Source organism: Macrobrachium rosenbergii, chromosome 51, assembly GCF_040412425.1.
Source record: "Macrobrachium rosenbergii isolate ZJJX-2024 chromosome 51, ASM4041242v1, whole genome shotgun sequence".
In the NCBI taxonomy this organism is placed as follows: domain Eukaryota; kingdom Metazoa; phylum Arthropoda; class Malacostraca; order Decapoda; family Palaemonidae; genus Macrobrachium; species Macrobrachium rosenbergii.
The window spans coordinates 18,904,589-18,921,091 of record NC_089791.1 but is presented as its reverse complement, the minus strand read 5'-3'; the positions used below and the strand labels follow the sequence as shown (position 1 = coordinate 18,921,091).

The 16,503-nt window shown below is 33.4% G+C and overlaps 1 protein-coding gene across 6 annotated transcripts in view; it reads left to right on the top strand.

Moving 5' to 3' along the window:
• LOC136833167 (copine-8-like) overlaps nucleotides 1-15,171 on the top strand; it is a 31,990-nt gene extending 16,819 nt beyond the window's left edge. For 2 of the 6 annotated variants that reach the window (XM_067094892.1, XM_067094891.1), the window contains exons 8-10: nucleotides 171-293; nucleotides 1,569-1,739; nucleotides 13,413-15,171. In XM_067094892.1, the coding sequence (XP_066950993.1) occupies nucleotides 171-293; nucleotides 1,569-1,739; nucleotides 13,413-13,534 (416 nt within the window). In that variant the 3' untranslated portion in view covers nucleotides 13,535-15,171. Of the gene's footprint in view, nucleotides 1-170; nucleotides 294-1,568; nucleotides 1,740-6,885; nucleotides 7,091-13,412 lie in introns of all 6 variants that reach the window. The other 4 variants (XM_067094890.1, XM_067094888.1, XM_067094889.1 and 1 more) reach the window with 4 other exon arrangements.
• The last annotated feature ends 1,332 nt before the right edge of the window (nucleotides 15,172-16,503 follow it).

Sequence of the window (16,503 nt, the reverse complement as noted above, 5' to 3'; positions counted from 1 at the left end):
GAGAAATTTTTGTATATGTGAATTGTTTGGCTAGCTGAAATTAAAACTATAGTGTTTGTGGATTATTGTTGAGAGCTTTGCTTGGTTATGTAGACATATTTTGTGATCATGACAGCATGTCTCTCTTATTTATTAAATTTTTTGGATTGAGTTGATTGTCATATTTACAGGTGGGTTGTATGGTCCAACAAACTTTGCACCAGTCATCAACCATGTGGCCCAGTTTGCTCGTAATCATCAGGATGGCAACAATTATTTCATCCTTTTAATCATTACAGATGGAATTATTTGTGGTAAGAAATCTACCTTCAAATTTTTAGTAATGGGTGGGGCTATCAGAAAGCAACTGCCTTGTAAGAATTTTTATCACTTAGACTTTAGTATGGCATTCTTTCCTCCTTTATCCTTCTCTCTTTTCCAGTCTTATCCCTCCCATCAGAACTGATCTTTACAGATGAATTTGTTATGGTCTTGAATGTGGTTTTTATTTCTTAGAACATGGAGGAGGGTACAGTATTGGACAGCATTCCCCTTTCTGTAAATGTAAATGAATAAATGTTGTGGTGAGATAAGTCAAAAGTTTATATCAGGATTGATCCTCAATTTTGGATCTGATCCTAGTAGACCGATGGTTTCTGGGACACTTATAAGTTGAGTGTCAGTCCAGGTAGTTTTCTTAATCTTTCTTTTTACTAGTAACTTTCAAATCCACTCTTGCTCTACCTATATATATGCAGAGAATCAGTCTTTACAAATTCACTCTCTCTCAGCAGCAAGAGAGGTGAAAGACAGTGTTTTTTAGTGCTACTAACATCAGTTTTTTCCTCTCGTTTCATTCTCATCCTTTACATTTATTGTAAATTTAAAAATTAAGCCCCTGAGCTGTCAGCAATTTTGTCCTAGAAATACAGTATCTGAAAAAATACCTTAAATGCCTGGCTAAGAGTGCTTCTGAGAAGCATGATATGCTATTTCAAGACTTTTTTTTTTTTTTGTCCTTTTAGAGAGCATATTATTGCTTTGAATATTTGTTGAAGCTTTTTACCTACTAATCTACATGATAGTGCAGAATCCAGGGCTTTCTGATTAATAAATGACTGGGCATTTAATGTAAGACTTGGATTTTCATTTCCATCATAATGCCACCTCCATCAGTTTGTTTCTTTAGATATTCTTTTGGACATTTATTTCTGAGAAACTTTAGGATTAGTGGCCTTCTCCAGTTCATTCTCAGGTTCCTCAATGAGAGGTACTTTGTGGAAATCACAAATGTATGGGGTAACTGGTTTGGTCAGTCTTTCATACAGTTCATTTCCAGAATGTGATGGTCCATACTTCAGTATGAATCACTGAACATGCCACTTTCCAGGAGTTTAGCTTGTCATTGCATGTTGGGTGAAATACTTTTGACACTTGCTTTACAAGAAGGCTTGTTTTAGGCACCATTGCCGACCCAAGTTTACGCTGTAAAAACACATATGTGATTGATTATTCATTCATTTTTGGTAATAGCATACAGAAAGTGGAATAATTAAATTACAGATCTCTGTTCATGTAAATATTTTCAGATATTCCTGACACTAAGAAGGCTTTAGTAGAAGCATCAAATCTTCCTATGTCAGTTATCATTGTTGGGGTTGGTGATGAAGACTTTTCAGCAATGGAGCAGTTGGATGGTGATGAACATAGGTTAAGCTTTGGAGGGAAATATGCTGAGCGTGATATAGTCCAATTTGTAGGTAAGTCCATATTTTTATCCAACTTTTTTTAGTGATCTTATTTCAGGTTCTTTTTACATACTGTAATACTTGCAGGTAGGTGCAGAGTTTGAGTTGCCTTTGTATATATATATATAGATATAGTGAACTCATGCAATAGACCAACCTCTTATTTTGCTTTTACTCTATTACTTACTGTGCAAACTTATAGCCAAGAGATTGAGTTATTGTTGAAGATGAACTTACAAGGTTATCACTTGTCATTCTTATGCTTTGCTGTGGCACTGATCAAATATACTGTATTCATAATTCTACCATTCTTATAACAGGATGATGTTATGTGTGAAATTAAGCATTTACTTTATTGTATAATAGCGATTGCATGTTTCAAGTTTAGAAGTGAATTTTTAGACATTTGAGAGTTGTTAAAGCTTTTTCATTTTATATAAAATGGAAATTATTGTAGTCCTCTGTTTTGATAGCGACCCAGTATTACAAAAAGTCATTGCAATTACTCTAAGAGATTTGCAAGAAATGGTTTTTGTCTTTGGGATACAAATAAAAAACTATTATGTATAGTTTTATTCATATTTCCACTAAAAATAAATGCTAGCATAATCATACATTTTAATCCCCTTGAGAGTGTTGGAGGACGGTTAAATTTTAACTCTCATGCTATTCAAACCTGGTCCCAAAATAGAATCGGAAAAATTTTTACTTTTTCCATAACTTACTTAAAAGCAGGGCAATATCTAGCATAACATATATATCATTGGAAAGGAAATCTCATACTTTTTCATGGTGCAAAAGAATTTGTAAATTTCTACTGTTGTTTTCTAAAATATTTATGAAAAGTAAAAGTATTTAATTTGGCTAACTTCAACATATTCTGATGACAATTTTGCTGTTTTAATTTTTAAGGATACTAGAGTAAAGTAGTTATTTACTTTCAAATGAGACAAAATCAGCATTTCATGAAAAGAAACCTTCAGCAAGAAATAAAAGGAAATTATTTTTTTAAGTTGGTAAGTGGTAAGCTAGAATGTTGTGTGATTTAACACAGATGAGTGTTGGACGCCCCTCAAATCTCAAAGGGTTAATATCCATGAACTCAAATTGTTCAAAGTATGAAAAATTTTTAATTAATATGTATTTTTCATAGCTAGCAAACCTACGGTCTTAACTATAGGATAAATCTTCTAGCACCAGCTGGAAACCAGTAAAAAACATAAAATTGTAGAACAAGGTATTGGTGGCAACAGGGTTGGCTACTTGGGTGAGATAGGAAGAAACAGCTGAGCTACCTTCACCCAAGAATGCCATTGCCATGATGTATGAGTGTCTTCCAGCCCAGGGAATCCATTGAGGGGTGGCAAGAGGTGGGCAATAAAAGTTAAGACCGTAGGTTCGTTAGCTATGAAAAATACAAATCAATTAAAAATTTGTCATTTGTTCATACACAGAACAAACCTAGGTCTTAACTTTACGAGACTCACTTTTGGTGGGAGGAAAGGAAGTCTCAAACCAACTGGAGGTTCAACACCCCTGGTCTCATTTCTCGGTTAAGTAAAAGTGGAGAAAAGAAACGAAAGCCTCTGACTAGTGTAATAAAGGATATTAAATGGTCAGAGTACTGGGCTAATATACATTTGTACAGGAACAATGTATAAATGGAAGTTAAAGTGCTATATCTTAAGAAAACAAACCTACATTAGCCACCAATTCATTTGTTATCACTCCTCTCTCTCCTTGTTAGAGAGAGGAGGGACTAGCTCCTTCAAGGAAAGACTAGTGTATTAAAAAACTTTTCTCAAACAGAAAGGCACTCACCTGTATCTAGCCAGTTCTAGCTCATGATGGGGCAGTCTTCCTACTGCCCGCCAGTAGAGAAGAAAGGAAAAAGACCAGTCATCTCATTCACTCTCCCTTTTCATGCCATCCACTTAGGTAAGACACAAACTGTCCTGCTAGGGGCACTGGATGAGCTACACCACTTGTTGAGCAGACACCACCAGACCCAATGAAAAAGTGTCCAAGGACCTGTGGGCAACGTCCTTAGATAACTTGTTGAGCAGACACCACCAGACCCAAGGAAAAAGTGTCCAAGGACCTGTGGGCAACGTCCTTAGATAGAAAGATGTGAAGATGATTTGACAAACCCACCTATCAGTCTTCAAAATCCTATGAACAAGTAAGTTCTTAAAGGCTAACAAAGGGCCAAAACCCCGAATATCATGTGCTCTTGCATGCGCTATGTTGGAATTAGAGGTTGCAGAAGAGCTATAAGTACGACTAATAACCTCAGGGAGATGGTATTCTTGGACACTTCTTTCTTGTTCCGGCCTGTGCTTACAAAAAGTCTTCAACACCTTGGCCTAAGGTGGTGAGTCCTTTTCAGACTGTAATCACGCAGTGCCCTAACAGGAAATAAGAGTAATTCATCTGAGTTGTTGTCAACAAAATCTCCTAAGGATGGAATGGAAACTTAATAACGGTGGAATGGTATACATACAGACCTGCAAAAATAATTTCTCATGTTTCTTTTTCTCAGTATCCTCTGCTTTTATTAGTGGCCAGACCCCTTAAACTAAAGCAGAGATGTGTAATTGGATTTGCAGTTATATGTAGTTGTGTTGCTTTTTTCCTTTCCCAGTTGTCATAACTGAAGCAGTTTTGGTTTCAGTTTGGGTAAATGAAACAACCTCTTTCTTGAATTTTACTCATTTTTGTGATTCATATACTGTACTGTGTATATGATGAAACTTTTTTGAGATTTCTGTACTCTTATATGATAAATTCAAGTGAATGTACTAGCCTACTCTGTAAAGGTAATGAATTTTCCTTCTTTCTCTTGAAAGTTGTTGAATCATGGTGACTTTCTGAATAGTCCAGATTTTTCAAACATTATATGTTTTCCTTTCAGTGCATGTGTACTGTATATTAAAACTCAAAGTTGAGATGAATTTTTGGTTTGAAGCACCTGTTGTAATTATTTTAAGGGTACTTTGTACAGCTATATGATTGAACTAAAGAACCTGGAGTTTAATCATTCAGTTATAATAATTCCATACAACAAACAAACTTCTTACTTATACTTGAAGGCTGAATAGTTATGTTTAACAAGTGCTACTTAACTACTGTACTTCAACAAAAATTCCTAATTTCACCTGCCCCATCATTCACTTCATCCTGGGACAAATAATTAACAGTTATTGAAATCCTGTCCTGATCCTTTATCTTTCTTTACTTGCATAGGTAGTATAAGGTTTTTTGTGATCTGACAGTGTCCAGTGTTTTAACCAAATAATAATGCTACTTTGGTTATTCTTTAGTTTTCCAAATTGTTTTAATCATAGTTACAGTATGTGTATTTAGTTTTTAACTTATTAAACATAAGAGGTGCTTCTATGTCTACTGGTGCTTATCAGCTGACTCTGTTGCATAGGAATGCAAACTTATTGAAATAAAACAATGGAGGTCTATTACTGTCACAGTAAGAGGCCAGCATGCAAGTACCCCTACAAAATGAAATTGTGCACACTCAGATACAGTATTTATTTCCATGGCACTTGATGTAGGATAGTGGATATGAGTGGCCAAAATACTGTGTGTATGTACGAGTACAAGAAGTTTTATACAAACCATTAATCATTATTAGTCTTATTCCACGTAAAAAGACCCTGCTAAATTGACTTGAAGAGTTGAAAGAAGCAAGGTTCCACTGCACATGCCCCACTATAAAATCTCACATTTTTTTGTGGCACCCCATCTAGAATAGTAAAGGAAAGGTGGAGACACTGAGGATTGAGTATTGGGTTTTTATAAAAACTTTTGTTTTAAAAACATAGCTTGTTAAAACAAAAACCCCTGAACCATAATTAGACTGAATCACAATTTACAAGGGAGGATTAAGTAGGAGAATCTATAAAGAAAAAAAAAAATTAGATGCAAGTCCAGTTCCCATGGATGGCAAACAGGCTGACAGAAGATATAATCATAATCCAGAACAGTACACATGCCCAGCACCTGAGGCATAAAGTTCAAGAAAACACACCTCGTAAGTTAAACAGCAGGGAAGAGGAGGGTGCTCGAACCCCAAGGGCGTTGTTCCAGAACTGGGCAAGGCCTTCCTGAGAAACCTCTAATTATACACAACCAGGATACTGTGGGAGCCAGTATGAAAGAGGTGTTCTTCTTGGTGTAATAAGAGATTTGTGTATAAATACTCAAAAAAAATATACAGTTGTGCACATAGAACTATTTGAGATACAGTATTAATTTCCATTGGCACTTCATGTAGGAAACTAGTCAAAACATCATATTGATTTTTTGTCATAGAGAAGACGATGCTGCGCCTAAGGTCACTGAACTTCAAGTTGAAACTCTCTCTCTTTATATCCCACTTAACCTTTGTTAAATGAGATTTTTTGTACTTGGTATCATTCCATAGTGATGCAGACATTACTATTAATGTATGTCAGAAGTGACACTGCTTAACTTTCATAGGGATTATGAAAAAGTCAGAATGCTGTAACACAAAAGGTTTGATGAAGATCCAGTACTAATTAATTAGTTGAATAAAAATGAAAATCTAGGAGTGTTGCTTAATTATGAAGCTTCATGAAAAGATGTTTATGCTTTAAGGACACACAAAAACTTGCTTTGAGAGCTTCTCTCGCAAGCTAGTGTGCTGGCACACAACTCTTATTTAGTAGAGGATGGAAGTGAATGATAGCTGGTGAAGCAAGGAATTTTCTTGGTGCAGAGAAGTCTTCTACAGTTTTAAATACTTTGTTATAGTTAAGAACTGGGAGAATGTTACCTACACTTTTCGGATGTTAACACATAAGTAAGATAAGAGGTTTATGTTTATGGATAATAATTATGAACTTGTAATTTACATTATTTTTGCTTTTCATAATACCTAAAAAAATTTACTCTTCAGGTCTACGCATCTAAAATGAATAAAAAAGAAGTTATATGATTTGTAAGGATACAGAAACTTAAGTGAGGTTTTTCTGACTTGAGTATGAGTGTATGGTAGCAAGGCATTGTTTACCATTGTCCAGCCCATGTGATGTAATAAATTTGATTTTTTCATTGTTTGGTACTGGGCAACCTTGAAGTGACTTGTGATTTACTTTTTCCCCTCCTTGCAACCATGAAGAACTCAGACGACACTTGGGTCATAAACATGGAAGTCACCATTACAGTCAAGCACTACTTGCAAAAGATGTTTTGGCAGAAATCCCTGTGCAGCTTGTGTCTTGGATGAGAAATCACGGGTACCAACCTAAAGCTGCTGTCTTTCAGGGTCCTATTAACACTTATGGGCTTCAATAGTTTTAATGTGGCTGTTGCATTGACAAAAGGTAAAAGGGTGATGGTTGGGTAATCTTTTCAGCCTGTGCTTTGCAGTTCCTACAGTTTCACATCAGAACCAAGACTTAAATTTTACTGTAGTAAATTGGCCTCTATTTGGCTGATGAAGGTATGTGGCACTTGTAAATGGAATTTTAGAATGTAAGGATTCAGAACATCATGGTTATAACCTGTAAAGTTAGGAAAATTAATTGACTGAGATAGTGTAATTTATGTACAGTATCTCGTCAAACATTTATTTGCGTAACATACAATTTCTGTTTCTATTCTTAGCTAGATAGGGAGCACCCTGAATACTTCTATCAGATGTGGAACTGTTTTACCCTTGTATATGATACCCTAAATTTTTAAAAGAAACCCCCCCCTCCCCTCCACCTTTGAGGTAGCTTTGGTGAATGTTTCTTGTTCTATTCATTATTACTGATTGTGAAGCTTTAGATGTATTATTGATACACTTGAATAATATCTCTCATCCTTTTACTGTATGTCTTGCAACTTTTTTTTTTCTTAGTGATTTTTAGGTAGCTATAAGTGGAATTCACATCATATGCGTAATGGTAAGGGGTAATGTAATGAAATGCATCACTTGTATAATTTAATTCTCTCTTCCAGTTGTCATCACTTGTTTAATGTAGACACAGTGCACTGTAATGTAATTTTATGATTTTTATTAGATACTAATGTTTTTGCATGCAGTTTTACATGTAGATTTGAATCTTAACATTATTAGTCTGGGATGTTAAACAGCATGGATGAGTTTATTTATTGAATGAAATATTTAATTAGTAATTCAGTAGCCTTTAACTATATTTTTCTAATTTTTTCTAGCATTTCTTTTCATTTAGAAGTGAATATACATTTTTGTGTGATGTAGTATCAGATCTGTTTTGCTTAATTCAAATTTATGTAATGTTAAATTATATTTCCTTACTGTATTGTAAGGTTATTCTTCATTTATCCAGTCATAAATCTTTGTGACAGGTAGAGTTTTTAGTGAATGTTCATTTGTGATGAGGGATTACGCTGACGTACATACATGAATATCAAACCACAATTTTACTTAAAAGAAGTAAAACCCCACTGCAGGTGTGTTGCATTAATGATTGTTGGACATATGTCTGTCTAAAGTTACAGATATGACTTAACGCATTCCTTATATATGCAGATTACTACAGTAGTTGTGTGCATAAATCTCAGAGTTGATTAAGTTCACTTCTCCAAACTAGTTTCATATTCCACCAAATTTTTTGTTCACACTAGAGGGAATATAAGTTTAGTTTGCAGCAACTATTTGGTCCCCAGCTGCATTGCATTGCCTTTTAATTTTCATGGTTCTTGATGTCTTCCTACTCCATTGTCCATATACCATGCTCCAGTTTTCACTTTTCATTTAACACATCCTCTTTCAAGTCTTGTAAGAATCTTGAAATGATTCAGTGGTCACATTAAACTGATGTACATGAAATAAGTAAACTGGCACTACACAATGTCGACAGCACCAAAGGTGGTTTGTAGCTGCATTACTTTGTGGGCTTATACATTTCTTCCATTTCCATTTGTTACTCCCCACTTCCCAGTTCAATTTCCCTAAATTTGTCTTTTTTTTTAGTTTTTACCTCTGAAAACGTACATCATGCAACTCACTGGATTTATTAAACTACTTACAATAAAAGTTAAATTACTTACAATAAAAGTTACAGTATTATAACCTAACTGGTAGAGAAATTTCTTAAAAATACTGTGGAGATGAGGCACTCTATGTAGAGTGATGCAAATCATGAAGCTGTGAAGTTCCCTTGTCAGCTACTACTTTGCAAAATAAGTTGATCCAGTAGTTCTTGTCTGAGGAAACAGGCTTCTTTTGAGTAGTTATAATTTTCCTCTCTAGCATATTTCATCCATGTAGATTTACTGGATAAATCAAAGCAGAAAATCTTGCACCAATGAGACTGATTCCAAGAATCACTTTTGCAAAGTTGAGTTAAATGACATAAGTAATTCGTATGTGCTCAGTAATAATACATTGAATTAAATATGTCATTTCACTTTTGTATCAATCATTTATAGGTGGTGGAAGTAAGTGCAGTACAGTAGTAGGTGGAGTGCTTTGTAGCACTTTCAATTACCTCATAGCAGTGGATTCACAAGTGTACCCTGCTTCTGCAGGATGGCTCCATGAAAATGATATTAATCTCATGTAAACATTATTAGACCATTCCTCCTCGTTTATGCTACATGTTTTTGACTTATGTCTTTACAATCAGAGTAACCATCATGTTATTTTGAGCTATCATTCATTAGCATTAATAATTTTTCTCAAAATTACTATTGTGGTTGTCAGTGACTTGCAAGATTTTTCAAATTATGATTGCAAAGCCTTAGTGCTAAGACAAATTTATTTCACAATCTTCATTTTTTATATATTCTATATATAACTCTGATGTATTTGGGTGACGGATGTTTTGAATAGAAGAGAATATAGAATTTAGGCCAAAGACCAAGTGCTGGGATCTATGAGGTCATTCGGCACTGAAACAGAAATTACCAGTAAAAAGGTTTGAAAGATGAAATGGGAGGAAAACCTTGCTGTTGCACTGTGAATCAATTATTAGGAGAGGGTGGAAAGTAAGATGACAGAAAGAGAATATGAACGGAGGTACAGTAAAAGGAATGAAAGGCACTTATCCCCTCCTGGGGATCAAAGTTTCCTTTGGGACTAGTGAATGGTTAAGATATTACTTCCAAATCTTTATGATTTGATGATTCATAATCAAGGGTCGGGTTTTAAATCGGTTTACAGTTACTTGCATTGTTTGTTTTTGCTTTTGTCACCTTTGCCTCACATTAGACCTTTCCATGCCACTGCTTTGCACTGTGTCAATCTACCCATCCAAGTATATGTAGACTGAAGAGGTAGTCTTTCCATTACCTTTTCCCCCCTTACAAATTGACTTTATTCAAACCTTTTTTTTTTTCTCTTTATTGTGGAATATACATACTAAAGTCAACAAGAACATTTTACATAATTCTGTTCATTAGAAGTTTATTCACAACATTTTAACTATCATTTGTTGTGTACTTATGTTCTGTATTGGATACATGGTAAGATAATAGCACCATTTTGCTTCTTGTTATGCGCAACCACCACAGGAGGGTTTGTTTACCAAAATGACCCATCATTTTTGCGAACAGGTAGCGCAGTACAGTATTAGTATGTGTCTGAGTCTAAGCTGTATATTTATCTGAGTAAAAGAAAGGCAGTATTTTATTTAAAATTTAAAACTATTTAAAATATGGATTTATACAAAATGTTACTTTAGGAAAGCTCCTGTATTTTTTTTGTATAAGAGGACTTACACAGTATAGGAAAAATATTATGTATTGATGATAATTATTTAATAATTTTCAAACTTCCTAGGTCCACTTTAATACTTCTTCGTTTGTGCAGGAAGATTGTAACTATTTTTAGTACATAATTTCATTTTACTGTAGTAATAAGAAAACCCTTCTATAGAAAGGTACACAAAAGTGCTTGCATGCATTTTTGAGTGGGATAAATTATTAACATGGTTTTTTATGTGAAACATCTGGAGCTTAACCTTTTATTGACATCTTACTATGTAGTTTTAGTACTTCCTGGTATGTTGTGGCTCATGAACTTTGCAGTTATATAACTTCCTCTTTTCAGTTCAACTCTTAATAGAGAAGTAGGTACTGTATTGTATATGCATGAATATCAGATTATAGCTGGTGCAGTAATTGTTCTATATCTTGGTGGATTCATTTTCAGCCGTTTAGGACAAACCTTGAAAGTGGAGTAGATTTTGAAACCTTGATGATGGTTTTGCCCTAAGTATTTCTCAGGGATGCTGAGGAACATCAATAAACATGAGGGATATATTATATTGTGGTAAGAGGTCACAGTCAGGCATATAGTACTCTCATTTTTAGCAAGGATGTCTTGTAGTTACCAATTCTTAGTTCTTGCTTGGCCAATGAAAATACGTTTAGTGTACTAGTGGCAATTTTACTTATGTTCAGTGTGATACATGATTAACTGATGATGAAGTCTGAGAATCACCCTTTAGCTTATCAGTACAAATTCCATTGCATATTCACCTTTCAAAAATTATTTCTTTCTTCTGTTTTTTATTTTTTATTTGTAGCATTTTATATTTGTACTCAAAATTTAATGTTTCCTTTTTCATTTTAAAATGGGGTTTTATTTTTTTTTTGTAAGAAACTTAATGCCCTAGTGCAGTTTTAAAGTAAATGCTGTATTTGAAACTATCCCAGTCTTTATAGCGCACTTGTCATTATACATGCAGAGGAGAATTTTTTCATAATATCATTGACTAGATGTCCTTCCTAGGCCGAGCCCTGGGCCTTAAAGCCCAAATTTCATATGTCATTCGTCTATAACATGTATTTTACAGCACTTCTCAACATTGGCATGAAAGATGTTTTGTATAAACTGATTAGTCTGTTGCTCATTTAACATTTAGTAGCACTTTATTTCACTAATTAGGAATGAGTCAATAGTTCATATTTTATAAGCTGAAGTTTATGGCACAAAAATCTCACAGACTGCATATATTATATAGGAAGGCAAGACTAATTAATAGGAAAAGAAGCATTAAACTTACGAGACACGTAGCTAAACACTTGAAAAAATGGAAATATACAGAGAAAATATAATCTTTATGGAAAACAAATGGTGAAACTGGAGGAAAATCAGTAACATTAGATACAGCTGGTTCTGACAGTCTATTATGTAATCTTAGCATGATGTCAGTTAGTTATTGGATTGAAACAATTAGATCTAGAGCCTATATTTGAAAGATTAATTTTCTTTATAGTCCTCATAAGCTATAATGAGAGAAGTTGCTTGGGGTTTATCAGTTGGAATTGTAGTATACTCTTAAGTATTCATAGCACTGCAGTATCATAGGTTTTCAGGTTTAGATTAAGATTTGTGACTTGAGTTGATCTTCAGTCCTAGTTTTAGACTGTGTCAAGCTCCCATTTCATATTCAGGAATCGTAGGAGAGTACCTTTAAATTTTTTAGATTAGTTTCTATTAAGTATTTATAGAATGATTTTCCAATAAGTATTTATAGGAATGTAAATGTTTCTGAGCGCAGACAACTAGTGAAGAGTTAGTATTATTTGTTTACTTCATCCTTAGGGTCAGCCCAGTGAGTTAACTTGGTCATCTTTTTAAACTACTTAAAGCAATATCAGTAAGAAAGGCAGTGGAAGTCAATTTTAAAATAAGATCTGAAAATACTGTGTGATCTTTCTCACAATTTTAGGGAGATTGTAAGTTCACCTCATTTCCCAGTATGGATCATGATCATTTAGAGCTTAAAAAATAAGACATGAAAAAAGACAACTGTAGTCTTACTTCATGTCAACATAGAACATAAAAATATGTAAAGACAAGAAATTACTAAGTACTGTACAGCCTGCTATTAACTTCCTAGGACTATTTCTTTATGTATTAAAGGGTTGTTACTCACCTAGTTACTAATAGTAAGTCATGTTCTACAGCATATTCTACACATACTGTAAGTAGGTTTTATTTTAGCTTTAAATTATATAAGCTTATAATCTTAAGAGAAAAGAAGTCTGTTTAGTTTGTGTATAATTATTCAGGCAGCCCCTGGTTTACGGCAGGGGTTCCGTCCCCAGCAGCACGCTGTAAACTGAAAATTGCTGTAACCCGAAGCATCATAATTATAATAGGAATAAATAGCACTTACAGCACTGTAAGTTCAGGTAATGGCGCCGAAAAATTGGGGTTAATGGCGCTGTAAGTCTGGAACGACGTAACCCAGGGACTGCTTGTAATATTTTTATTTTATTTATCAGTATTTTGGTTTCCTAGCATTTTAATGTTATTCATATATTCTAGATGTAAACTTATGTCAAAATATCCAATAGCATGACACTTCTGGATTTTTTAGTAGTTTACATGTTTTGCATGGTTGATGGGCCTATCAGTCAAAGCCCTTATCCAATTCAGGTATGGAATACATTGGATTAAAGAGTGGGACTTTACTCTAAAAGAAGAATGAATTTGCATGGATATATATATATTTTTAATTTAGTGTAATTTTCATTATTTGCATTCATGTATCCCTTGAATTGTGAATTCTTTTTACGGTTTTAGATAAACATGGCATTACCTTTAATTATTTAGTGACAGTTGATTGTTGCCATTCAACCATATGTGTTTTGAGTGAATATGAAATATTTGCACAGTACACATTTGTCAGTTCTAAGCATCCAGGACTTTTGTTTTTTCAGACATGCGATCGTTCCTCAGTGAAAACCAAGATATTGCCAGGGCCAGCTTAGCTCAAAATGTTCTACGCGAGATCCCTGCTCAGCTGACGTCATATATGCGCACCATTCACTCAGTAAAGTAAAGGCGTCAATCTGAGGGACTTCATGCCGTTTACTATGACTTGGTATTTCTTGTGTGATCTAATTAGCTTTTTAAGTGACAAATAGAGCTATGATTTTTTTTATTTGCATTACAGGTTGCATAATTTTTCTTTTTGCCCTGTTTCATTGCCAGTTGCAATAATTAGGTTTATGTATAATCTTATTCCCTTATTTTACCAACAGACGTTCAGAAGTATTTCAGGTGAATTACTCTCTGACATGAATTCTTATTGTTAAATTATAAAATTCAGAATCTCACAGGTACTGTATCATTTTTTTTATGTTTTGTTTTTTAACATTTACATAATTTTAGTTTAAGCTACAGCCTCATGAGTTTCATACTGATACAGCTTTGTAGGTCTTTTTAATCTCAGTATTCTGGCTTTTAATGAAGCTCTCTCTTGGAACTATTTTTCCTTTCTTTCCCATAGTTTGTCATGGAAAGGCATTTTAGGATTAAAACTAATACTTTGGTAAAATGTAAGGTAAACCTTGAAGTGCACTCTTATAGCAAGTCCAGTATGTTAAACTGCAGAAACATTAGTTGTCAGTTTTTGTACTATGACTCTCAGAGGGATTTCATATACACTTTCTGAATTATTCATGCTGCCATAATATTGTCGCTCCAAATATTTAATCCCGTGAGAATTTAATTCTTCCAGAGTAGGAAAATACTGCAGCTTATAGGAATTGCATTCTTAAAGCAAGATTAATTAAACAGATAGATGTATAATGTGGCTTGAAGAGAATTTTATGTTTTAAATTATGGTAAAACTTTAAAATTTTGGCCTCTAATTTAGTCAACAACAACAACACTGCCTTTAGTGTATGTCTTTATAAGTAGGTTATTAGAATATAGTCAACTGTTTTATTTGAAACAGTTGTGCTTAATATTTTAGAATGATTTCAGGAGATGACTTTAAACAGTTTAAGGTAATAGTGAGGCCTGTAAAAATATACCTTAAAGGGGGCAAAACTTTGTTGTGAGGAAATTTGTACTGTATTTTGAAAGTGCCATGAAGAGGAGGGCCACAAAACATCCAAAGAGAATATAATTGTTGCATTTATATAGACAGTGTTACAGCAAGTAATGCAATGGTAAAAATTATTGAGTGCCTTTTTAAAAAGGTACTAGGGATTTGATTTTTTTTTACAGAGGCCAAGATTTTTTTTTTTTTTTTTCATTCATCTTCCTGTAATAAAGCTTAAAAACCCTGCAGAAATGCAGTTACTGAGGGTAATAGGTCCTTGTCTGTCACTGTATTTGATTTGTATTATAGTACAGTAATTCTTTGTATCTATTGCTTTTAATGTTTCTGGAATATTTCTCATATTAGTTTTTTAATTTTATAATTTTTGTAAGTGAGGTTTTCTAAGAAATGCTTATACATTTTTCAATACATTATAGTAATGTACAGCATAAAATAAAAAATCTGGCATATATGTAGAGAAATTGTAATTGCCAGAAACTAGAATTGAACCTGGATAGGAGAGTAGTACCTAATGTTAATTTTCTTTCTAACCTGTCAGTGAAAGAGCAGGAATTCTTAGAACTCTTACATTGAAATTGTTATTTTATGTGAAATCTTGATATTTTCGAAGAGAACAAATTATAAAAGAGAACTATTTCTTAAGACGTATATTGAAATTTCACGTTACACAAGGGAACAATAGAGTGCACTATATTCATAGTACAGGTATTACTGTAGTATTTTATATATAGAATGTTCAGATTACTTTTTCAAAACTTGGCAAAGAATATTTTAGCCAGCATTTTGTTCCTCTGTCCTTCTTCAAAGAGAAGAGGTATATCTTCAGTTTTGGGATGAAAATCTTCACAAAAAGTTGGAAATTTATCATATTTTGGATAAGAGTTAGACGTTATATTTGGAAAATATTGGTTCCTTTTAGAGTAATGCTACCATAATGCTTATGATTAACCACAGCTATTGCATTCTAATAATGTTTTTTTCATCTTCTATTCAGGTACAAGCAGACTGTAATACAGAAACTTGGTTGTAATTTTTTTTTTTACTGAATTTAAAAGTTCTTTATAGTAGTCTTGTATAGCATATAAATATTTTTTTCATATTGGTACTACAAATGAAGTACAGCACCATGACTATACACTGATATTGATTTTTAACATTTTTATATGTTTGCAATATAATTTATTAAAATATGCATTCTAACTTGAATTTAGCATGTTGCAGTGCATCATAATTTTAGTAGGAAGCAGGAGCAGCTTTACCCTGTGACTCCTTTTTGCATATTTTTTCCTTTTCTTTAAGTTTACAGTATTATATTAATCATAAAGTCTTATGATAATTCTTAATCCATCATATGAAGGCCAACCAGATTTTTTTTAATTGATGTATTTTTTATAAATTTTAATATAATGCACTCTCAGTTCTCTGCAAATCTAGTATAATTTACATGTTTAATGAGGAATTCAATCCTACACCCTCAGTTTTGTACCAGTAACATCGTTGTTTGTAGCAGATGTACCAAACATTATCAGTATTGATGTTTGTTAATATACTGAGCAGAAGTGGTACTGGAAATATATTGTAAAGTCTTTCTCTTAACTCGATGTAGATCCCACTTTAAATGTTTTGCATTTACCATTTTGTTGTTGATAGTGCCATTCAATGCCTGTTTGTTACAGGTATCAATGGCCAGAAAAAACTTTTATGGCCAGAAAAAACTTTTATGGCCAGTCCTTACAGTATAACCCAGAAAAAACTTTTATGGCCAGTCCTTACAGTATAACCCATCATTCAAGGTGTAGTAATTTATGATTTGTGATTCCATCATCTTTTAAAATAGTGAGTATATCGTGTTTTTATAATTTCTTTGTATTCTGTTAAAACTCAGCCATATATTAGAGAAAGCAGAAACCTTTATTAGTTTTAATATATTGATTCAGGTATCTTTATTTGATGTTTTA